Source organism: Cibotium barometz, chromosome 45 (genome assembly GCF_041138505.1).
Source record: "Cibotium barometz isolate CiBa-2024 chromosome 45, ASM4113850v1, whole genome shotgun sequence".
NCBI classification, from domain to species: domain Eukaryota; kingdom Viridiplantae; phylum Streptophyta; class Polypodiopsida; order Cyatheales; family Cibotiaceae; genus Cibotium; species Cibotium barometz.
Window position 1 is genome coordinate 3,721,601 of NC_141090.1, and position 26,107 is coordinate 3,747,707.

The window sequence follows — 26,107 nt, forward strand, 5'->3', positions numbered from 1 at the left end:
TGAGGTGTCTAACATGATCCTCAAGAGTACGACTATATATCAAAATATCATCCAGGAACACCACCACAAATTTTCCCAGATGTTCACGAAAAAGATCGTTCATCATTTGCTGGAAAGTGGCTGGAGCATTGGTTAACCCAAAAGGTAATACGAGAAACTCGTAATGGCCATACCTAGTTCGAAAGGCGGTTCTTTCGACATGCCTTTCATGAATACGTATCTGGTGATAGCCAGTACATAAATCTATCTTCGTGAAATATTTCGCTTCTGCTAACCGGTCAATCAGGTCATCTGATCTAGGGAGAGGATAACGGTTCTTAATTGTCAGCTTGTTCAATCTCTTGTAATCTATACACATTCTCCAGGTGTTGTTCTTCTTTCTCCTAAGCAATACAGGTGCATCCCAAGGTGATTTACTTGGACGGATCTGGCCCATTCTCAAATAATCTTCGAGTTGTTTAGCCAACTCATCTTCCTCGGCTTGGCTCATCCTGTAAGGTGGAATACTGACAGGATGAGCACCAGGGATCAAGTCAATACGATGATCTACGGCCCGTTCAGGTGGTAAACCCGATGGCAGTTCCTTAGGAAATACATCTTGAAACGAATCAAGTATCTTCTGTAATTCTTTGCTTTCAAACACACTTAATTCATTTACATCCATGGAAGAGATGAGAAAGGAAGAAAGTGGAATCAATACACAATGGAAAGCGGTATACAAAGAAGAATCCATTATACAAAGAAGAATCCTCTTGTAAATACAACTATATTTACAAGATGTCTCTGAGAGGGATAAATACAATCACCTAAAATACTATACTGGGTGTCCTTATGCTGAAAAGAAAAAATATGACTAGACCAATCTATCTGGACTTGAAGAGTCTTAAACTACTCCATCCCTAATAACAAGTCTACATTTTCTAGGTGCATAACATAGCATTCCAGAGTATCTTTGTGGTCCTGAATTTGGATTGGAAGCATCTTCACCTTTCGATTCCATACTTGCCTTCCCGCAGGTAGGCGTATCTCATAGGTATGATCGTTGGGTGTCGTATCAAGACTCAATTTCTGCACAAGTTTGTAGTTAACAAAGTTGTGTGAGCTGCCAGGGTCTAGAAGAATGTGAATTTTATGGCCATTCACTTCTCCATAAACTCGGAGAAGATCATGCAAGCCAAATACTTTAGAGTTGAACAGACAATCAGAACATGCACTTGGGCGAGAAAGTAGAGTAACTGACGTATCTGTGTCCTTTTTCTTCGCAGATAAAACAACGTTCCTCCTTCTTGAGCTTCAAAGCTTTAAGGAGTCGTTTCTTCTTCGCTGGTGTCGAACTTGAATTCTTCGAAGGTTGGACCGAAGACTTTTCTTCAGTCGTGTTAGCCATAGGTGCAGAGAACTTTCTTTTATGCTTGTTCCCCTGCTCGGTGACGGGTTTCGACTTGGAAGAGACCATTGTATCATCATAGATACGAGCTGAATGAATGGCTTCGTCCAATGTTTTGCATTTGTTATTTTTAACTTGTAAACGGTATGAGTCTGGTAAACCAGCTACGAAGAACCCCAAAAGAGTAGTGGGATCCATCTTTGTAGCTTTCATCTGCAAGTCCCTAAACTTCTGGAGGTAGACCTCATAAGTGAGGTGCTGCGAGGTCATGGTCAAAGCTGTAAACCAGGCAACAATATCATAATCATCCTCTTTCTTGAGGAATTCCTTCTTGAAGACGTCTTCAAATTGTGCCCAAGTTGTTGGCTTAGGGTTGAGTTCCTTCCACCAAAGCAAAGCTTTGCCGGAGAGGAAACCTGCTGCTAACTGGATCTTTTTTCCATCATCATATGGATGAAACTGAAAATGGACCTGCCACTTATGTAGCCAAGTGTCCACGATCTCCTTGGTACGCTGATTTTGCTCGCCCCTGAACGATTTGGGAGTAATGTTGGGACCTAAAGCAGAGGCCAAGGTATCCATACCCGAAAGAGTAGAGAGGGTAGTGGTCAAGAGAGAGATGGAGTTCTGCAAGGCTTGCATCTGGGCGGCAATTTGTGCTTGACGTTCTGAAGAAGAAGCTTCGAGAGCAACTTTGAACTCTTGAAAATCTGATTTTGACACATAGTCGTCAAAAAGATCGGCATCGGTATCTTCCGTAGCAGGTAAGCCTTCGCGTTCGACAAGAGGCTTCAACTCCGATTCTTGGGTCGACAGCGTGAAGAGGGCAAGTGGAGAGAAAATTCGATCTTTGCACAATAAAAGTGCGAGGGAACTTGAGAGCTTGAGAGCTTGAAAACTTGAGAGATGGTGGCAAGAAGCCCACTTAAGGGGTTTATATAACCTTCCACAAAAGCAACTTGAGCTTTTGCTTTTGTGTTTATATATATATATATATATATATATTAGCAGAATATATATATATATGGATATATATATTCTGCTTTCCTAAAAAAAAAAAAAAAACAAACACCTTTAAACCTTGGAGGGGGCCTTTAAACTTAATAAAAAATATTAAACTAAAAAAAATGAAAAGCGCCCAAATCAGCGAATGCTTTTTTTGGGTTTTTTTTCTCTCCCCCCTCCTGGATTTAGCGCTGTCGGCTGAATGCTGCTGTCGCCACCTTTCTGCTGTCGCTTGCTTTCCTGCCGGCGCCTGAGTTCGCACAGGTGGTCTGCACTGGCCTGCGCCAGCCTACGCCTAGGCTTAGCTGCTGCATAGGCTTGGCCGCCTACTCACTTGCGCCTACAACCAGTACAACAGTACCCGGCCAGCAGTACACGACCAGCAGTACCCGACCTTGCATGGCCAGCAATCGCTTCTCTCGCTCTCTCTCTTTCGTGCAGCCAAAAGCAAACGTGCTTTTTCTGTTTTCTCTCATCTGAAACTGTTTACACAGTTCAAAAACATCTTTCCTTTTTTTTTCCAAGCAAACAACCCTTTCTAGACCACAATCGCTATCATCACGGGTTCCTATGATGAAAAAACAACATACTGAATCTGAAAAACAGCAGTATGCACAGAAAAAACAGCAAGCTTTTTGAACACATACCTTTCTTCGACCTCATCTTCTCTACCTACCGACTTGCTCGTTCACGAGGTACGCTCTGATACCACTGTCAAATCCCCACCGGATCTCCTCGTGGAACGCTCCTGGTACGAGACTCGAAACCTGCAAACAAACAAACAACAAGGGAGTGCAGGCCTGACTCACCTCCCAACCATGACAGCCGTGGGCAAGCCCACAGTCTTTGCTGTCCCCACCGAGCCACGAGCTGAGCTAACTAGGTTGACGTATCGACCAATCTCCTCCTCGCGTCGTCCCATATCGCCACGAAGCTACCCTCGCGGGCCTCGAGATTGCTGCCGGCCTCGGCTGCGTAAAGCAGGTGCACGTCTGCACTAGATCCAGGCTCCAAGACCATAGAGCTCTCACAAATCACGCGAGACTCTTTATGACTAATGACTAACCTTGGCCACCCTTTTATAGGCTCTTGACCGGTCATCGGGCGTCCACACTTGGGCGCCCGCCCGTCCGTACTTGGGTGCTTGCCCGTTAGTCTATCCCTAACTCAGCTTGCCAATCAGCCTGCCTAGCTCCAAGCTTTCCCAAACCTCGAAGCTAGTCTTGCGTGCGTGTAGCACACGGTCGATACACACTGCACATGACAGGGAGTGAGTAGGAGAGTGATTAATCATTAGCACTTGGAAACACTCTTGGAAGGTTGGAAAACACCCTAGCAAGTTGGGTATGGCTATGGAGAGCTTGGAAATGGAGAGAAATGGTGGAAAAACAGAGTTTTCAGGCTCCAAAAATCTTCATGAAGAGAAAACACGAATTTTCTATTAATAAGTAAGTGAATTGGGGTCCAATCAGGTGAAGGGACATGGGGAGATGCCCATTTATGAGTCAAAAGGGGAGGATCAGGTCCTAGACATTGAGTCTTGTCCGCCTCGGGACTTCAGTGAGTGTGAACTTGGAAGCGGTCATAATTTATAAGTGACTTTTGGGCGCCCAAACTTTAATGAAGTGGGAAGGCACTCACTTATAAATATTGTCTAAGTCCTAAGGGCTATTTGAGCCTAGATTGGGTAATACTTACCACCTGTTCACATGCCACACAACCATGTCAGCAGACAGTTTCACAAGCACGGTTCACGGGTGGGCGTCCCCTAGCCCGGAACTACACATAGGTCATGCAGGCATGAAAACAGCATGCAATTTCATTTGCAGGCAAGCACATAAAGATGCTATGCAATGCAACATTGGTATGGACAATCTCCATTCATGAGACTATACCAAAATAGACGTGCTCCAAGCAAGTACACGAGGTACCAGACCCAATGGACAGTATCACATGAGTGGCATCAATCCCCGGCATAAACAACTGCCATGGATACCAGTCCAATGTACATACGTGATAAGAAAGCACGGGTGGACCAATTGGGTGGCCAAATGGTGACACATCCTGGTATTTTCATGTCTCAATATAAATATTGTCTCCAACTCATTACTTCCTATTTTCCTGATGGTGCTATCCCCGTGGCCACTCCAATGGATCCCATCGTTAAATTGTCAAAGGAAGTGGACTCACCTCCACATGAAGAGCGAGCCTACCGACAAGTGGTTGGGAAACTTATTTGGCTCACAAATTCTCGTCCTGATATCTCTTATTGCATATCCATTTTAAGTCAGTATTTCAATGCTCCCAAGGAGCCACATTGGAGTTCAGCGATGAGGGTTGTTCGCTATTTAGCAGGTACCTATTTGTATGGACTTCACTACAGTCGCGAGATCACCTTGCACGGTTACACGGACTCCGACTGGGCTGGTGATCTCGATTCTCGACGTTCTCATGGTGATTATTTGTTCTCCCTCGGATTTGCCCCTTTCTCTTCGTCTAGCAAAAAGCAGGACACCGTTTTAGGTTCTTCAGCAGAGGCTGAATACCGGGCCCTCTATGATGCCACCACTGAGGTTATGTATCTTCGTCAACTTCTTTCCGACATGCGCATCTCCATCAACATTGCCTCTACCATCTTCGTCGACAGTCAGAGTGCGATTGCCCTTTTTGGCAACCCTATTTTTTCTAACCGTACCAAGCATGTGGGTGTCCTATTTCACTTTAACAGGGAACAAGTTGAGCTTGCTACCATCCGACTCCAGTACATTCCTACGACAGACAACCAAGCAGACATCCTTACGAAGTCCGTCAACCGCCCCATTCTCGAGCGTCTTCGCAATCGGATTGGCATCGGTCCACCACCATCACCCTCCGCTCATTGAGAGGGGGATCTGCCTCTCCCTTCATTTTTTTACCATTTTTGTATCGGGCACATGAGTTAGTGAAAACCCCATGAGGGCACGGCTCTCGTGAAAACCCACTGCATTGCATTTTTTTCCATCCTGCATTCCCTATGCAGCATTCTGTTTTATGTGTTTGGGGCGCATGTATGAATGAAAACCTCAAAAATGGGCATTCATGCATGTGAAAACCTCTTGCATTGTGGCATTCTTTCCCGTACTTCTCAATCCCAAATCACAGAAATCCTCATCTTCGACAACCAACTCTTTTCCCTCATCTTCTCTCATGATCTCTTTTTGGTCTGAGAGGGGTTGTGTGAAAATATACCCAAAAATAGGTATTTACCCAGCCCAAAAAGGGCCGACTTCTATGCTGGCCAACTCCTATGCTGGCTGCCCAAAACCTCATATAAATATAAGGCTCCCCCCTTGTTCAATGGCATCACCAACCCACGTGGACTGGGAGCTTTGCGTTTTTCCTCACATCAGTGTTTCGGCTGCTGGCCTGGTCGCCCATATTAGCCTCACATCAGCGTTTCATCGCTTGTGCACTGGCCGCCTATATCAGCCTCACACTAGCGTTTCATCGCTTGCTGGCGTGGTCGCCTATATCAGCCTCACATCAGCGTTTTTCGTCGCCTACAACAGGTTGATCTATAGCGTCTTCTGTTGCTGGATTGGCCGCCTACATCAGTGTCACCATTTGGCCACCCAATTAGTCCACCCGTGCTTTCTTATCATGTATGTACATTGGACTGGTGTCCATGGCAGTTGTTTATGCTGGGGATTGATGCCACTCATGTGATACTATAGACTTGGCTTTCCGTTGGGACTTGTGCCTCCGTGTACATGCCCGGAAACGCTTGGTGGATTGGTGTTCCATTGGGTTTGGTACCTCGTGTACTTGCCTGGAGCACGTCTATTTTGGTATAGTCTTGTGAACGGGGATTGTCCATACCAATGCTGCATTGCATAGCATCTTTATGTGCTTGCTTGCAATTGAAATTGCATGCTGTTTTCATGCTTGCTTGACCAATGTGTAGTTCCGGGTAAGTGGATGCCCGTCCGCGAACTGTGCGTGTGAAACTGTCTGCTGACATGGTTATGTGGCATGTGATAGGTGGTAAGTATTGGTCATAAACTTGGCCTTAGGAGTTAGTACTAATTTATAAGTGAGTGTGTACACACTTCATTAAGTTTTGGGCGACTAAAACTCACTTATAAATTATGACCAGCCTGGTGTTCACACACACTGATGTCTCGAGGTGGACATAACCCAATGTCCACCGCCCAGACCTTATCCCCTTTGTACAAAGAGAGTAACCAGCCATGTGTCCACCCACTCTAGCTTGCTCCACAAAGCACCTGCCTGCCACCTACACTGGACAACTCACCACCTCAGTCCTCTTCCTCTCTCTAGAGTTTGGCGTCTCCTTCATGAGGGCTGTTGGGCTGCATTTTCTGCACTCCTTCCCAACTCCATTTCCAAGCTTACTAAGGTGATTTTCAAGCTTCCTAGAGTGTTTCCGGATGCTAATCACTCTCCTACACACTCCCAATGATTGAAATTCAGCAAAACAGCTCTCTTTATTGCTGTAATTTCTGGTCTTTTTGCTGAAAACCCTAATTTCAGCTCTCCTTTCTCAAGTTGAACCATAGGGGAAGCTTTCCCAAGGTTCCCTTCATCCTCTTGAAGATTTTTGTCGTGCGAAGCAAGGCGACAAATCAAAGATCTCAACACTCCAAGGACTTCCATCGCGAAGACTTTCGCTGTCATCGACTCTACTTGCTATTGGTAAGCTTTTATGCTTAAATATGGGAGCAAGTAGTAGGAGGGAGGAACCGGATTACAAGATCACATACCCTGTGTAGTGTTCTCTTGTCCTACGTGCTCTCTTGCAGATTGTTGCTACCATGTGTTGGTGGAACCCTAGAGAGCAGATGGTAGGGAACATGGGCACTTGAGAGGGTAGTGTGGATTGCAAGTCTACATCGACAACCACTTGTTTGCAATACTGTATTCATATGCATTGGTATGGAAATCTGGTCAGACATGCCCATGACTCTTTGTACTTGATTCTCCCAAGATCAATATACTTTATTTGAGGGAGGGGTCGGCCGTTCCGGCTCATTGTGTGTCTCTTGTCAATTCAGCAATTTACTTCTTGTATTTGAACAAGCATACATAAAATCTTAGTGTATTTCAGTGTATTGATTAGCATTGTGTTCAACCAAGTTACATTGGTATCAGATACGGTTCTCTTTCACTTCTATCGTGAGAGACGATCACCGTAAACACTAGCTATCTCTACACTTAGAACATTATGGACAGCCATACAATGAATGTTGGAGATACTAATACAAGAGGCAGGGACAATGAAATGCATGCCTCCAATGCTTTACAGGATGAGCAAACTCATGTGGTGCACAATAGGAAACATGAATATGTGGAACAGTCATCCCGTGGCAAAGAGAAGATGCAGGAAGAAGAGTCCATAGTCTTGAGGGCTGAACTTACTCGTATGCAGGCTCTTCTCCATGCACAACAAGAAGAATTGAATCTCTACCGCCGCGAGGATCTATTGGTACATGACCGTTTGAAGGCCAAGAAAGCTGAATCTTATATGGATCATGCAATGGCAATGATTGCTCAAGAGTTGCACATGCAACCGAGGGATGCAGCACGTGCATACTTGGCTCGTACCGAGGATGCCTATGCAGAAAAGGCAACCATCCCACATGTCTTGGACTCCCCACAAGTGCCCGAACAAGAACTTATGTCTAAGATAATGAATCTCCATGCTATGGGAGAGGAACAATCAGTGACTTCATGCCATGCAGGAATACCTTATGTAGTCCGTGAAGGATACAATGTTTATGGCAGTGGTCAAAATGTATGTCAAATGTCATTGCCGGCTGAAAATGTGTATGCACAACACATGCAACATGGGCTGTAATTTTCTGTTGGTGCAGGTGTTGCGCGTATTTCTCATGCCACTCATGCCTTCGAGTGTGCTCGTGAGGGAGAAGTTATGGTTGAAAATGTATCAATGCATGTTGAGGGCCCAGCCCTGCCTCATGCTTACAGGACACATGTATCTATGCCTTATGTATCACCTTTTGGTCCTAAAATGATGCCAGTCTCACAGGGGCTGACCCAATGGACAAACATGGGAGAAAACATGTTGAGATGCACACACATGCATCAAAGTCTCGTGACTTCAAAGCCGGAGACAAATCTGTGAAGTTTGACACATATCATGGGGAATATGATGCATCAAAGGCACTCGCTTTTATTGCCCAGTTTGATATTGCTTTCAGTGATGAGGATTTCACTCAAAAATCCATGATCCGGCATGTAAGCACGTTCATGAAAGGCACTGCTGCCGATTGGTGGCTCACGGAGAAGCTCTCACCGAATCCTGTTAGATCATGGGAAAAGTTCAAGGAGAGGTTCTATGCTCAATTCTTGTCTGCCAATGCATTGAATGAGATAACAATGAAGTGGGATTGGGTAAAGCAAAATGAGGGAGAATCGGTAAATGCATATGTACAAAAGTTTTGGAAAGTGCTCTTGGAGGTGTCTCCATTTATGCATGTCACTGAGACAGAAAGAAAGAGAAGGTTTCAATCAGGATTGGAACCCGTGTACAAAGCGGGACTACAAATGTATCCTGGTCATACCTTACACCAATTAATCGCAGCCACCACCGCCACCGAGCAATTGGAACTCAAATTGAGTCGATCCAATAAGGCTAAACCCTCATATCAAGGTAAAGAGAGGACTGTCCAAAACCTGCAAAATGATGGACAACCACTTAAAAAGGACCGAAAGCAAGATAAAAATGGTCCAAAGGCTCAAAATAACACTACCAAGAAGCGTCTCTTCAAACTGAGAGACTATGGTCTCACTCCGGAGCAGAAAAAGCAATATATGAGTGAGGGGAAATGCTTTACTTGTGGTAGCACCAAGCATATTGCAAAGGCATGCCCAAACAAGAAGAAGCGTGATAATGTGAATTCATCAAAGCCTAATGTGCATATGGTTCCGGATGTGCAGGGCAACACTTCACATGATAGCAAAGATAGGGTTGTATGTAAAGCTTGGGGACAGCTCAAAGATCAGCCCGCTTTGTTCATGTTTGATGATTGTTAATCTGAAAATTTCATATCCACTCAGATGGTAGCTGCTTTGGGTATTGAAGTGGAGGACATGGGTCCTCGAATTGAAGCAGGGGCTGTCTTTGTTGGTAGAGAAGTGCAGGTCATGCCTATTTTTGGCAAGTTGCGTATACACATTCAAGGCTATGTGGATCATGAGGATTTTCTTGTGGCGCCTTTGAATGGCTGTGATATATTGCTTGGAAAGCCTTGGCATACACGTATTGATCCGTGCAAGGCTTAGAAGACCAACAGGATCACCTTCATGCATAAAGGCCGAGAGCATGTAATTGATGCTGGTGAAGTGGGTGATACCATTCCCCTTGTATCTCATGTACAAATTAAGAAAGTAATGAAAAAGAGTGTTTTTGCGTACTTGATTTTTGTACGCGATCATGTTGAGGAAAATAATGTACATGTAATCACTCTTAGTAATGATAGGTTGAAATTTTTGCAAGAGCACAATGATTGTTTTGTTGATGAGTTACCACCGGTACGATCGGAAGATCATCGTATTGATCTTAATAGGCCAGCCTATCGTGTAAGTGCATCCCAAAAAGAGGAGATCATGAAGCAAGTGAATGAGCTTCTTGAGAAGGGTTTGGTTCAGCCAAGCTCTTCCCCGTATTGTGTTCACCTGTCCTTTTGGTTCAAAAGAAGGATGGATTTCGTATGTGTGTGGATTATAGAGCTTTGAATAGCTTACCATCAAGAATCGATTTCCGATTCCACGCATAGACGACATCCTTGACAAGTTGGATGGATCGGCATGCTTTAGCCGAATTGATCTCAAGAGTGGATATCATCAAGTGTGTGTAGTGCCTGAGGATGTACACAAAACTGCTTTCAGGAGGGCATTTGGGCTTTATGAGTATCTTGTTATGCCTTTATGTCCCGGCTACATTCAATAGAATGATGGATCACATATTTCGTGGGTACAGGAAATTTACAGGTGTCTTCTTTGATGACATCCTAGTCTTCTCGAAGACGGAAGAAGAACATTTGGCTATTGTTTTTGAAGAGCTCGATAAGCATAAACTCTTCATAAATGCAAAGAAGAGTGAGTTCTTCTTGTCAGAGATACATTATCTTGGGCATATTGTATCCAAAGATGGAGTGCGGATGGATTCTGCAAAGATTGATGCAATTCGGAATTGGCCCGAATTGAGTTCGGTGCATGAGATCCTTAGTTTTCTTGGATTATGCTCTTACTACCGCAGGTTCATTCGGCACTTTGCATGGATTGCTTCTCCTTTACATGATTTGACAAAGAAGAAGGCCGTGTTCAAATGGACTAATGTAGAGAGAGATGCATTCCTCAAATTGAAAGATGTAACTACTCATGGTCCAGTGTTGATCATTCCGGATTTGCAAAAGCCTTTTTGTGTGGAATGTGATGCATCTGAAATTGCATAGGAGCTGTTCTTAATCAAGAGGGACATGCCGTGGCTTATGAGAGTCGTAGATTGCATGATGCAGAGCTATCTTGGCATTTTTGAGAAAGAGCTCTTGGCTGTAATTCATGCACTTACTATATGGAAACATTACCTTCTTGGGGCTGATTTCACTGTGAAGACAGATCACCAGAGTTTGAGGTATTTTCTTACTCAAACTAAGTTGTCAGAGAAGCATATGAGGATGGCCAATTTCCTCTCTATGTTTCATTTTCAGATCTTGCACACCCCGGGAAAGAAGAATGTAGTGGCCGATGCATTGTCACGAAAGCCGTATGTAGCAGCTATCTCGGTTGTCTCTCATGGGGACTTGTCTACCATGCGTGATTTGTATCATACGGATGCTGATTTTGCCACTATTTGGGTTGATTTTGTAACTCGCGGCGGTGGTGCCCGGGAGACTAGGGCCTTTGACACACTTGTTGATACCATCGATGCATACTAAAACATTTAAACATGGCCACAACATTAACACATATCCGTCATCACTCTGCATAAAACATAAAAGCTGGACAAAACATCCACAAATGCTGAAAATTGAGCTTGCATATGTGACACCACATAGAGGCCGGAATGGGCCGAGACCCCCTCCCTCCCTTTGGAGTATTTTATTACCCAAGGAGAATAATATCATGTACAAGCTTTGAGGGCCTTACTCTCCCCACAGGAGATGCGGGATTATCCATATACAAATGCCATAATACAGCCCAACACGAGGCTACCAAGCCGGAACACAGGCTGCAGAAATGTCGAGCCAACAATATAATCCATATACCTCTGTGTGGGTACTGATTCTTCTCCAAAAACCACGGGTCTTCATGCAATAGAGCTAGTACAACAGGTTCAGCTCTCCATTTCTCCATTCAGCCGATACAATAGGTACAGTGGCCGGTACAGTAGGTACAGTGGTTGGTACAGTCGGTACAAGGGCTGGTACAGCCAGAACAGTGGTTGGTACAGTAGGTACAATGGTTGGTACAGCAAGTACAGTAGGTATAGCAAGTACAAGGGATGGTACAATAAGTACAGTGGCTCGTACAGTAGGTATAGTGGTTGGTACAGCTTGTACAACAAGTACAAGGGCTGGTACAGCCAGTATAGTGGTTGGTACAGCAAGTACAAGGACTGGTACAACAAGTACAATGGCTAAAAATCATAATAAATGATTAAATACCCTTGCCTTCAGTATTTCTTCGCGATGGAAGCCTCCAAAACAATCCCCAACAGCCGGTATTCTTCATGGGCAGCCTTCAAGAGAGAGAGAGAAAGAGAGTAGCCATCATTAGGGCGGCCTGTAACGGTGGTAGAGGCTAGTGTGTAGCAAGAGAGCCTCTATTAATGAAGAGAGAGGGCTCCAATTTATAGATTTGGGCCTCCCATGAGCTAAAATGGCAAGAGAAGGCTACAATGACAAGTGGAGAGCCACACAATGGCTGGAGTGACAAGTGTGAGGCCACTTGTCTCACTTTGATCCACTTTCTTGCCACATGTCCCAATCTAAGAGATGGGTTCTCCCATAATCTTTACCTCTAAAAATATCCCAACTAGTAGACATTCTGTCATAGGCACTTTGCCAACTCTTGGTATCTGCTCAATTCCAGATGTAATGACGCGAACAGAATTTCCATCTGAGCGAGACCAAAAATAGCAACTCTCCTAAATTTTAGGAGTGTGGTCCTTTGTATTCTAGGATAATCCCCCATTCCCGAAGCTTGTACTTTTTAAATATTTAGACATCTTGGAGTCCATAGACCCCTTTTATACTTGAAAATGTCCAGGTTGGTGACATCAAAATGTAACTCGCGGCGGCGGTGCCTGGGGGACTAGGGCCTTTGACACACTTGTTGATACCATCGATGCATATTAAAACATTTAAACATGGCCACAATCTTAACACATATCCATCATCACTTTGCATAAAACATAAAAGCTGGACAAAACATTCACAAATGCTGAAAATGGAGCTTGCATATGTGACACCACATAGAGGCCGGAATGGGCCGACCACCGACCCCTCCCCCCCCCATTGGAGTATTTTATTACCCAAGGAGAATAATATCATGTACAAGCTTTGAGGGCCTTACTCTCCCCACGGGAGATGTCGGATTATCCATATACAAATGCCATAACACAGCCCAACACGAGGCTACCAAGCCGGAACACAGGCTATAGAAATGTCGAGCCAACGATATAATCCATATACCTCGGTGTGGGTATTGATTCTTCCCCAAAAACCACGGGTCTTCATGCAATAGAGCTAGTACAACAAGTTCAGCTCTCCATTCAGTCGGTACAGTAGGTACAGTGGCTGGTACAGCCGGTACAAGGGCTGGTACAACAAGTACAATGGTTGGTACAGCAGGTACAGTGGTTGGTACGGTAGGTACAGTAAGTACAAGGGTTGGTATAGCCAATACAATGGTTGGTACAATAAGTATAATGGTTGGTACAGCAGGTACAGTGGCTGGTACAGTAGGTACTTAGTACAATGGTTGGTACAATAGGTACAATGGCTAGTACAGAGATACAACAAGTACAAGGGCTGGTACAGCTAGTACTGTGGTTGGTACAGCAAGTACAAGGGTTGGTACAACAAGTACAATGGCTAAAAATCATACTAAATGATTAAATACCCTTGCCTTCAGTATTTCTTCGCGATGGAAGCTTGCAAAACAGTCCCCAATAGCCGGTATTCTTAATGGGGAGCCTTCAAGAGAGAGAGAAAGAGAGTAGCCATCATTAGGGCAGCCTGTAACGGTGGTAGAGGTTAGTGTGCAGCAAGAGAGCCTCTATTAACGAAGAGAGAGGGCTCCAGTTTATAGATTTGGGCCTCCCATGAGCTAAAATGGCAAGAGAAGGCTACAATGACAAGTGGAGAGCCACACAATAGCTGGAGTGACAAGTGTGAGGCCACTTGTCTCACTTTGATCCACTTTCTTGCCACATGTCCCAATCTAAAAGATGGGTTCTCCCATAATTTACCTCTAAAAATATCCCAACTAGTAGACATTCTGTCATAGGCACTTTGCCAACTCTTGGTATCTGCTCAATTCCAGACGTAATGACGCGAACAGAATTTCCATCGGAGTGAGACCAAAAATAGTAACTCTCTTAATTTCAGGAGTGTGGTCCTTTGTATTCTAGGATAATCCCCCATTCCCAAAGCTTGTACTTTCCAAATATTTAGACATCCTAGAGTCCACTAGACTCCTTTCATACTCCAGGTTGGTGACAGATTTGATGGCTGGTCATGCACATGCCTCATATGTGATCAAAGAGGGTTATCTCAAGATAATTGCCCATGTGTGGTGTTTGACATGAGGCAAAAGGTTTTGGATGAGTGCCATGCTCCTCCATATGCTGGTCATAGAGGCATAATGCCTACTACGCACATGATTGAGCGGTATTTCTTTTGGCCAGGTATGCGGAAAGACATAGAGGCACATGTACGTGCATGTATCACCTGTCAAAAGGTCAAATTTGATAGGCAAAAGACTCCAGGTTCGCTTCAGCCATTGCCTATTCCCACTTAGCCATGGGAAAGTATTACAATGGATTTCATGCCACGTACCCAACAGGGTAATGATGCAATTTGGACAATTGTGGACAGGTTTAGCAAGCAAGCTCATTTCTTGCCAGTCAAAAAGACCATCAAAGCTGAGCATATGGTTAAAATATATCTTGCATAAGTGTTCAAACATCATGGAATGCCGAAGTCCATTGTGGGGGATAGAGATCCGAGGACTACAAGTCTCTTTTGGCGGGCCTTATTTGATAATATGGACACCAAATTGGACTTCTCATCAGCTTATCACCCTCAAACGGATGGGCAAAGTGAGGCTGCAAATTCAGCCGTGTTGGATCTCTTGAAATGTTATGTGGCGGATCAGAAGTCTTATTGAGAGAAGTACTTACCGCTTGTGGAATTTGCATACAACAACACGATGCATGCATCTACGGGAAAGGCCTCGTTTGAGATTGTTTATGGTAAGGTGGTTTTGCCACCCATCCTTCGCAAAAAGAATGAGATATTTGCAGCTGATGAGTATGTAAGAGACTTGGATATTGCTTTTGCTCAGGTGCGGACAGCCATTGCAAGGTCACAAGACAAGCATAAAAAGGCTGCCAACAAGCATAGAAGGCGATTGGATGTTAAAGAGAATGATTGGGTATTGCTGAAATTTGAGAAAGCAAGATTTTCAAAGAGGCCTGGCAAAGAGGGTGCATATGCTAAGCTTGCAACCAGGTACTATGGGCCTTTTCGAGTGATCGAGAAGATCAATGAAGTGGCTTTCAGATTGGCATTACCTAGTCATTGGCACATACACAATGCTTTTCATGTGAGTCTCCTTCGTAAGTATGTAGGGCCGGAGCCCAGTGAAATGGTCATTGAGGATCCACCAGAAGTGGATGAGCTTGAGGAGATCTTGCAGCCACAGCAGATTGTGTATCACAAGGAACGCAAGCTTGCTCTGCAGGCAAAGTTGTGAGACGTTACCTTGTGAAGTTTAGGAACTATCTTCCCATTGATGCTTAATGGGTAGATGAAGAGTTCTTCAAAGATTGCCCGCATGTGCTTCAGACATATTTGGATGCTTTTCAGTTACGGACAACTGATTAGAAGCCGGGGGGGATGTCACGATTTGGCCACCCAATTGGTCCACCCGTGCTTTCTTATCATGTATGTACATTGGACTGGTGTCCATGGCAGTTGTTTATGCCGGGGATTGATGCCACTCATGTGATACTGTAGACTTGGCTTTCCGTTGGGACTTGTGCCTCCGTGTACATGCCCGGATATGCTTGGTGGATTGGTGTTCCATTGGGTCTGGTACCTCGTGTACTTGCCTGGAGCCCGTCTATTTTGGTATAGTCTCGTGAACGGGGATTGTCCATACCAATGCTGCATTGCATAGAACCTTTATGTGCTTGCTTGCAATTGAAATTGCATGCTGTTTTCATGCTTGCTTGACCAATGTGTAGTTCCGGGTAAGGGGACGCACGCCCGCGAACCGTGCGTGTGAAACTGTCTGCTGACATGGTTATGTGGCATGTGACAGGTGGTAAGTATTGGTCATAAACTTGGCCTTAGGAGTTAGCACTAATTTATAAGTGAGTGTGTACACACTTCATTAAGTTTTGGGCGACCAAAACTCACTTATAAATTATGACCAGCCTCGTGTTCACACACACTGATGTCCCGAGGTGGACATAACCCAATGTCCACCGCCCAGACCTTATCCCCTTTGTACAAAGGGAGTAACCAGCCATGTGTCCACTCTAGCTTGCTCCACAAAGCACCTGCCTGCCACCTACACTGGACAACTCGCCACCTACACTGGACAACTCAGTCCTCTTCCTCTCTCTAGAGTTTGGCGCCTCCTTCATGAGGGCTGTTGGGCTGCATTTTCTGCACATTCTCCTTCCCAACTCCATTTCCAAGCTTGCTAAGGTGATTTTCAAGGTTCCTAGAGTGTTTCTGGATGCTTATCACTCTCCTACACACTCCCAATGATTGAAATTCAGCAAAATAGCTCTCTTTATTGCTGTAGTTTCTGGTCTTTTTGTTGAAAACCCTAATTTCAGCCTTCCTTTCTCAAGTTGAACCATAGGGGAAGCTTTCTTAAGGTTCCCTTCATTCTCTTGAAGACTTTTGTCGCGAAGAAAGGTGACAAATCAAAGATTTCAACACTCCAAGGGCTTCCATCGCGAAGACTTCCGTTGTCATCGACTCTACTTGCTAGTGGTAAGCTTTTATGCTTAAATATGGGAGCAAGTAGTAGGAGGGAGGAACCGGATTACAAGATCACATACCCTGTGTAGTGTTCTCTTGTCCTACGTGCTCTCTTGTAGATTGTTGCTACCATGTGTTGGTGGAACCCTAGAGAGCAGATGGTAGGGAACATGGGCACTTGAGAGGGTAGTGTGGGTTGCAAGTCTACATCGACAACCACTTGTTTGCAATACTGTATTCATATACATTGGTATGGAAATCTGGTCAGAAATGCCCATGACTCTATGTTTTTGATTCTCCCAAGATCAATATACTTTATTTGAGGGAGGGGTCGGCCGTTCCGGCTCACTGTGTGTCTCTTATCAATTCAGCAATTTACTTCTTGTATTTGAACAAGTGTCCATCAAATCTTAGTGTATTTAAGTGTATTGATTAGCATTGTGTTCAACCAAGTTACAGTCAGACTCATATTAGCTTTTACATCGCCCACATCTGGCCTGACTTCATCGTCTGCAACAGGCTGTCTTCAGCGCTTTTCAGCAGCCTTACTTCAGGCTCACATAAGCCTTACATCAGGTTTATATTAGCGCTTTCATCAGGGTCACTCCAGCTCTGTTATCTGCGTTTTATGGGACAACAGCTCTCTTTGCTTATTCGGAGTCTCACATAGAGCTCCTGTACTGGACTTTATCTTTTATATACACATCACCATTGCATATTGTGTGTTTTACTGTGATCTTTCATATATTTGGTCCTATGGTTTCTTTTGCCCTCACACTCTGGATGCCCAAAAGATCAAGAATGTACAAGCTTTGGGAATGGGGGACTATCTAGCATAGAGGAGCAAGTGTTCGTAGCATTAATGCAAACCCTAAGGTTTCTACTGACTCTACATGCATGAATGAATCTCTTCAAGTGGGTTAAGGGACTTGACTGACTGACTGACTGACTGACTCACTATGGTTGAGGAATGGCCTACGTAGCTCATGCTTGACATATCTTGGACTGAGGATTCCAATGGGGTCACGACGTACGACAAATAAATATGCTAGATGTGATGCCACCACATATGCTAAATATGATTCCACCACATATTCTAAGTATGATGCCACCACATATGCCTTTTAAGAGGCTGTTCCTACACAAGAGACTCATACATAATAGCGGTTGTTCACACACATTGGAACCGCTCTATTTAAGGCTTACATTCAGTGCTAGTTTACTCAACAACCTAGCACTTGTTTATTCCCACATTAATCACTAGTAATATTTAACACTAAATCACCTTTGTCAAATTCTTCGAGTTTGGATATTTTTAGCATATAAGGTTATGTCTAGAATAGGACATGTGGCATCTAGAATGAGGCAAGTGTCCCTACACTCATCATTTCACCTAACACTTGTCAATTTAGCTTAACACTCGTCAATTAAAGTAGCCACTTGTCATTTGGAGCTTACTCTTTCCATTCTAGAGCATTGAAGCCTCAATACCTATAAATTGGAGCACTCCCTTTTCATTTTCTCGTCTATTGTAAAGATTCAGGCACTTTGTGTCTGTGGTTTGATTCAATAAATTGCTGCAAAGGGTTCCCCTCTCAGCGAGGTCTCGTTTCTCTTTTCTTTGAATCCTACTTTCTTTCATTATTTTTGATTGCTGATTAAGTGGGTTTGTTACAAGTAGTTCCTCAATTTTGTCACTTTCATGTGCCCCTGTGCTTGGTCAAAGTACAAAGATACTGTGTGGTCTTGAATGCTTTTCTATGGCGTGATCGTGAATGCTTTTGTTCTCTACATGATCCGTTGACCTATTGAAACTAGGTTTGTGCTGTTAATTATCCATGAGGGTCCTTAGATAATTGAGCTTGACATGCATTTTGATGGGTTGCATTTCAGGCAAGTGGAAAGCGAGTGGGCATTGTGGGCCTTGGAAGAATTGGTATGGCCATTGCAAAACGTGCTGAAGCTTTTGGGTGCACAATATCTTATCAAGGCAAATCATCAAAACCAAGCATACCATATGCGTACTATTCTAGTGTGGGAGATCTTGCTGCCAATTCGGATGTGCTGGTTATTTCGTGCCCTCTAACCGAAGAAACAAAAGGTAGCATTGATAGGGAAGTTCTGGATGCGTTGGGACCAACGGGATTCCTTATCAACATAGCCCGAGGACCCATACTAGACGAGGCAGAACTTGTCAAAGCATTGGTAGAAGGCCGTCTTGGAGGAGCTGGCCTGGATGTGTATGAGAATGAGCCTCATGTTCCTGCAGAGTTGATGTCAATGGATAATGTTGTTTTGACCCCTCATGTTGGAAGTGCAACATGGGAAACTCGAAGGGGTATGGCAGATCTTGTCGTATCAAACCTTCAAGCTTACTTTTCTGGGCAGCCTCTTTTAACTCCTGTCATCTAGAAAGGCAAAATATTCAGAAATACTTAAATGTATTTGCATTGGGGATGCATTTGCTTTTGTGTAATCATATGGATCATATGAGGTCCGCTGGCTTGGCTATTATGTTCAAATCTCTCTCTGTCTCTGTCTCTCTCACCCACCCACACACCCACCCACACCAACACACACAGGGATCTATGTCACTTATGTGTTTTGACATCCAGTTTATGCATGGATTACATGTAACATCTTTGTGGTCTCAGATCCTTTGGGTTTCTAGTAGATGTTAACGTGATCTTTCTCCATTTTTTCCTCGGTAAAACCTTGGCAAGATTGTAGTTTTGTTTGGGTCTCACAGGTGGCATTCATCTTCAGAAGAGTAGATACATCTCTTGCTCTCTCCCCCTTCCCGAGATGTATTAGGGAATTTTAAAAGCTGTTTGGGTTCTCAACGTCATGGTGGCACATGTATTAGGCCCCAAGGAGCCTGCAATAAGGCTTAGAGGATGCTCTTTTTTTTTTGGGGTTTTTTTTTGTTTTTTTTTTTTGGCAGATTGTACATGCGTATAGCCTTTTTGGTTTCATAGGCTATTTTGGCCTCACGTATATATTGAGTACTTGTAGACTCGTCGCATTCCTCATTTTTTTAAAAATCTCACATGGTGGAGGTACAGAGAATAGTGTAACAACAGATTTTATTAGCTTTTGTGTTAGTTCTCCTGATTAATATTGCACCAGTTTGCCTTCACCTTGATAGTTGCAAAAGATTAAGTAAATATCACCAGTCCAACAATCCATTAAACATTGCCAATGCTTGTAAAAACATTGGGAGTTGATTGGTGTCAACCTAATTTGAATTTGCAAGCTCAACCTCTTTGAGTCCCTTGCATCAGGTGTAGTTAATTTGTCATTGGCTTGAAGAGTGGAATCCCCTTGGCACATTTAGTATTTGATCTTTTGCCTTGCATGCCTTAATACCTTCATGCACCCATTGAAGAATTATGAGAGTGCTGATTGCAATGCATCCAATTAATCTAATTGAGATTAAACCGCATAGCCAACCCCACAAGGATTGAGTTCCTAGCTTTTAGACATTTATAGTGTCACGTAGCTTGTGGTGGTGGCATGGAGCTCGATTGGATGTGGAGCCCGAATGCGGGAGTGGGTCTAGGGGTGAGGGCGCCCAAGTTGGAGCACTTGGGAGGTCGGGCAGGCTTATTGGTGGATAAGTCCCTATAAGTATTCGGGAATGTGGTGTTATCCAGATTCCTCTCTATGGTTAATTGGTGACTAGAGCTCCTTGCCCTTTTGAGCTATGGTGCTTAATGCCGAAGTGTGGACGGCGAGAGCATCCGGGGTTTAAGGTGAGGGTGCCCAAGTTGGAGCACTTGGGCGGTCGGGTAGGCTTATGGGCGGGTAGGCCCTTATAAGTGCTCGGGAGTGTGGTGTTATCCACATTCCCCTCTATGGCTGGGTGGTGACTAGAGCTCCTTGTCCTCTTAAGCTATGGTGGATTTAATAGTGATACTTGGTTGACTTGCCAATTCACATTTGCCCCTCATTAGATGCTATTGATATAAAACGAGGTTTCTTGTAGTTGTTGGTGGAGAGGGTCTGGAGGCGATGCGACGCGAGGGCTTTTGTGTGCGCAACCTTAATGTGTGGATGCAGCATAGAAGTACTGGCCGATGATTTGCTAGCACGTCGAACGGGTTGGTGATTGGGCAAAGCCTGAGCGTTGAGAAAAAGCGGGTTATGATGGTGGTGGCCGGCACTTAGGTGGAGGCCGCGCCGCGGCTGGGTGTTGACATAGCGCGGGGGCGGTGGCACGCCTTGTGAACAAGGTGATGGGAGGTTGGGTGGGTGCGCGATGATGCGCTTGCTACAACGGACACAAGGCAGTGAGATAGGTGGTGGAGACTGCAGTGGACTATGCCGGGAGAGCTGCGGTGGGTTTGGCGTTGGCCCAGGCAGTCGTAGCCATGGAGGGCACATGTGTAAGGTGAAGGTACGTCAGATGCGTGGGTAAGAGTGGATGCCAAGTTAGTATGGCGACGATGCTACGGCGGTGCGGTGACAGAACGGGCAGCGCGTCGGCAGTTTTGGGCGGCTCAACGACGTCTCGGGGCGGTGGATTGGGGGTGCTACTTCCATGGGTAGAAGAAGAGAGGGTAATGGGGGGAAGAGAGAGTGCTAAGATGGAGAGATGCGGGAGACAAGAAAAATGAAATAGAGGAGAGATAGAGAAGTGGGAGAAATGTAGAGAAATTAGAGAGAGAGAGAGAGAGAGAGAGAGAGGAGGAGGTAGAAAGCGTGGGAGAGAAATAGAGAGAAAAGGAGGGAGAGAGATAGAATAGAGAGAGAAAAGAAAGAGAATATAGAGAAAAGAAAGAGAGTTTTGGAAGTGAAAACAAAGAAAGTTGTTTTTTGAAGAGAAGGCTAAGTAAAGTCTTCCCACTGGTATTAGTTCTCCAAATCCAACATGATGATACCCAAGGCCACTATGATGATGATACTCTCGGATGATTGCTTTGCTAAACGTCTCGTACACCCAATGCAATGAACTATTTAGTACTAGTTGTGTCCATCCAGTCAAGCTTTAGGTGTCCATCCCTAACTCTCTCTCTCTCAAGAATGTTGTAGATTTTAATAAAGTAAAAAGTTTTCTTTTGAGGTTTGGAAAATCCCATACATCATGGATTCTTTGAGAGAGAGTACACAGCTTCATGTAAAAGGAATATGTACTTATAATCTTCCTATATCTCTCACCAAGAGGAAGCACTTGATATTTGGGTACATTGCAGAAGAGAAATCAAGGGAAGCTATAACGAAGATGCAAGCCCTAAATCACAACCTGCGTAGCTTATGTTAGTGTGCCTTCTCTCTCTCTCTCTCTCTCTCTCTCTCTCTCTCTCTCAAACTATGGGATGTAGAAGAGAAATTAAGGGAAGCTACAATAAAGATGCAAGCCCTAAATCACAACGTGCACAACTCCTTTTAATGTGCCCTCTCTCTCTCTCTCTCTCTCTCTCTCTCTCTCTCTCTCTCCATAAGCTATCTGCTACCATGCGGCCTTAAACATCCATGGTGAACATCCATTAGTGTCCAACCTTGTGGGGATTGGCAAATGTATGGGTTCTTAACACAATAGCTACTCCTTGTACAGGGGGCCTACAAAATAGAGCAACTCATCACCCACATACTAATAGTGACAAAGTTGGACCACGAGATTTTCAATAGTGTCCAACTAGCTAGCTAATTTTTCTATAATCAGCTGGCTGATTTTGTAGGCTAGGAAACATTAGTCGCCTTTTTCGAAGTTGTTTTGTAGCATGGACATATTTAAAATGTGCAGGCTGTAGTTATTGCTGTAATTATGGTGTTAGCAGTTAGAATAAGTGTGACAGCTAAGGGAGATGGAATTAGGGGATATGCTAAACTTGCTCAAGTTTTCAAAGATCTTGACATTTCTAAGAGTGGTGAGATAGACACCCTTTGATGACATGCTTTTAGTGTTTTTGTGTAGTCACCTAACTAAATACAATCATGTGTGATATTTAATTAGTGTGCTTGGGTAGCTGTTTTGTGGCAAGTGTGGATCGAAGCCATTTTTTAATGTAAAGTAATTTTATACTTCGCATTAAAAAATATAAACACTATAAAAGACCATTGCACTCTAGCTCAATGGGTTGTCATGTAATAATAGCATGAAAGAAATAGGCTTATGGAAACATTTCACAAATATTGCGAGACAACCACTTACCACTATGAATTCTATTTCGAGTGATTCAGTGATACCAACTCTCAAAGTTAAAAACCCCAAGGAAAATTCACACACACACACTTTTTTTTTTAGTGGAATCACACACACACTTTTTTTTTTGTCACACACACACACACACACACACACACACACACACATATAGAGAGGGGGGTTCAACACATGAAAGGGAGTAAGTATCCATCCTGTAAGAGAAAATGCTTCTTATATTGCATAGCTAAGTCCATTGCATCCATTGGATAGAACCTCAAAAATTAAATTGTTAAAACAATCCAAATCCTCTTTTTAATAATTGACTCTTAAAAGTTAAAAGCCCCAAGGAAAATTTACATATGCACACACACATATAGAGGGGGGGAGGGGGGTTCAACACATCACAAGGAGTAAAAGTCTACCTTCCATTGCATGGGCTCACCCCCAGAGGAGAAGGATCCATTGGATAGAATTGAAAAAACGCGGAACCACAAAGTACCATGCGTAGGGTGGAGGCGTAGCACATGAATGGAGGCCAACAACTAGCTGGGCCCCCCTCACCCAAAGATCCCATGAACCACCATAAAAGTGGGTGATAAGGGGAGACGAAGGGCTATGTAGCCCTATATAGAGGAGCCAATTAGACCCTAACCCACTATGTGGGATATTACACTGCCACATGGCAGCATGAGGAGAAGGAGGGCAAGAATTCATTCCAACACCCCTTGGTGCGAAGCCCGATGATGCCGAGCAAGACATGACAAGGCTCTCACACCATGAAAGAACGCGGAACCGGAGAGTGGAGGTGTAGCACACGGATCAACAACCGATTAAATCCCTCTCACCGGAAGATCCCGTGAACCACCATAAAGGTGGGGGATAAAGGGAGACCAAGGGCTATTTATCCCTATATAGAGGAGTCAATTAGACCCCAACCCACTATGTGGGATATTACCTTGCCACATGGCAGCATGAGGAGCAGTAGGGCAAGAATTCATTTCAACAAGAACCTCAAATTTTTTTATAAAAACAATCCATATCTTAATTTTAATAATCGACTCTTAAACAGGATAAAATGGCATGCATCTCTGATATTGTAGGATCATTTCCCTCTTAGACCTCTCGGCTTGATTGAAATCATAGCACCACAAGACAAAAGAAATCAAAATGTTAAATTATTATTGCAAACCATAGCTACAAACTGATGGCATCCAATAAGGAGCTTTGATGGCAATCTAGGTGGACAGAGGATGTCATATACATACAATCATGTGCATACAAGAATACACAACACAGTGAAGATAGATCCAAATCCATTAAATCTTGATATGGAATGAAGACTATTAAACTAATCTATCCACGATTAGTCATATCGTAGGCTGGCCTTGGTCCATATGGACCGAATCGACCACATGACCTAACTGGAACCATATTAGACTAACTAGTCCAAAGCCATTGATCGATATAAAATGAACATTTCACTAAAGTGATTCCATCACTCGACTAGAACCTAGACTATAAAATGAACATCAGACTAAACCGATCACATCACTCGACTAGAACCCAGACTATAACAAAGACCAATGATCTTTGTGTCGCTTCTAGTGTTAGAAATCAATGCTCCACCTCATCTCATTGTCCCTGTGTGTGGGTGACAGGTTGCTCTATTTTGTAAGGCCCATTATATGAGAGTGTAGCCATTCTTTTTGTGAGGGAGTAGTCATTTTGTTGAGAACTCAAGCGTCAACTTAGACATTACATGTTGGCCATGTGTGGTTGAATGGCTAGGAGATAGTTTATATAGACTTGGCACCATTTCAAGTAGATGCATATTAGTGCGAGCTAATTGGCCGTACTCTTAGGTAGAAGGAGATACTCTTGGGACACATTATCCTTGGCTTATAGGGATTCAACATGTGCCAGATAACCTTGGATGGTTCTTGAAGCTACACTAAGATCATCGGTCTTAGTTGTAGTCTAATATGGTTCCAATTAGGTGATGTGGTTGATTTGGTCCATATGGACCAAGGCCAACCTATAATATGACAAAAATTGGATAGATAGTTTGATAGACTTGATTTCATATCAAGATCAATGGACGAAGGCCATGATCATAGGGTGGCCTATGATACGACGAACAGTGTGGATTCTATATATAGACTAGTTTGGTAGTCTTCTTATCATATCAAGATCATTGATTTTAGATATGCCATCAAAGCTCCTTACACGTGGGTGGGGAGATGCCATCAAAGCTCCTTACACGTGTGTGGTGGGGAGACACCACCAAAGCTACTTACACATGGGCAAACACCATTAGTTTTTGTAGCTTTGATTTGCAACATTTATGTATTTATTCTCCATCTTTCTTGTATTAAGTTTTTCCTTTTTTAGATCAAGTTTTGCAAATTGTATTTTCTTACAAATTCTACCATGAACAGGTCAATTTTATAATAAAGGGATAAATTTTTATTGTGAACGAGAATGTGAACCCATGATGTACTCATGAGAATGAATGTCCATTTTGAACACCATTTTCCCCTTCTTTCCTCTCCCGGCACAATGTGCATTTGTAACTTGATAGCTTTGACCAAATGAGAGTAGAAAAATGCATGTGGACACTTATCAAGAAGTTTGTATCTCTAGCCTCTCTTGGATATTCTCTCATGCCAGATGCCTCCTACCATTGCCTCCTACCACTACATCCTATTTTGGAATGATCACGAAATTCCTCCTCAACCTTATGTTTCATTTTTATACACTATATCAAAAAGTATGGGTCATCCTCCACATTCTCCTTAGACGTAACTAGGATTGTCCCTCTCTTCCAAATGCATCGGTGAGGTCATCGATGCAAAGTGTAGAAGATCGAGCACATATCCTAGTGCATCACCATTAATAGTGCATATATGACACAACTTCCACTCCACTATTCTAATTTTCTCGTACATCATTAGGGAAAATTTGGGCTCATTTTTGGGCCCTCTAAGGGATTTTTTGCCATCTTTGCCTTGAAAATGGGGGCTGCGGCGGCGAAAATTTCTTACTTTATGTTAAAACCCCATCATATGACATATCATTAGAAAAATCATGAAAAGTAGATCTTATAATTTCAAACTCCGAAACATTTGGAGTTGCTAAGCTCAAGATATACCATTTTCCTCAAAATCAAGTTTAAAGGCTACCGTAAACGGTCCATATCGTCACTTTTGACCCTACTTTTTGTACATCTTCCATGGGTCATGTCCAAACCCCATCATGTTATATATCAATGGAAAGATCTTGAAGAGTAGATTCTATATATGCAACCTCCGGAAAAATTGG

The 26,107-nt window shown here is 43.7% G+C and overlaps 1 protein-coding gene across 1 annotated transcript in view; it reads left to right on the plus strand.

The window, feature by feature from the left end:
* Positions 1 to 19,146, plus strand: part of LOC147612324 (D-isomer specific 2-hydroxyacid dehydrogenase family protein) — a 52,957-nt gene extending 33,811 nt beyond the window's left edge. Inside the window, exon 2 of the mRNA XM_086782928.1 lies at positions 18,535 to 19,146. Coding sequence (XP_086639054.1) covers positions 18,535 to 19,053 — 519 coding nt within the window. The 3' untranslated portion in view covers positions 19,054 to 19,146. The remainder of the gene's footprint in view (positions 1 to 18,534) is intronic.
* Positions 19,147 to 26,107: the final 6,961 nt, after the last annotated feature.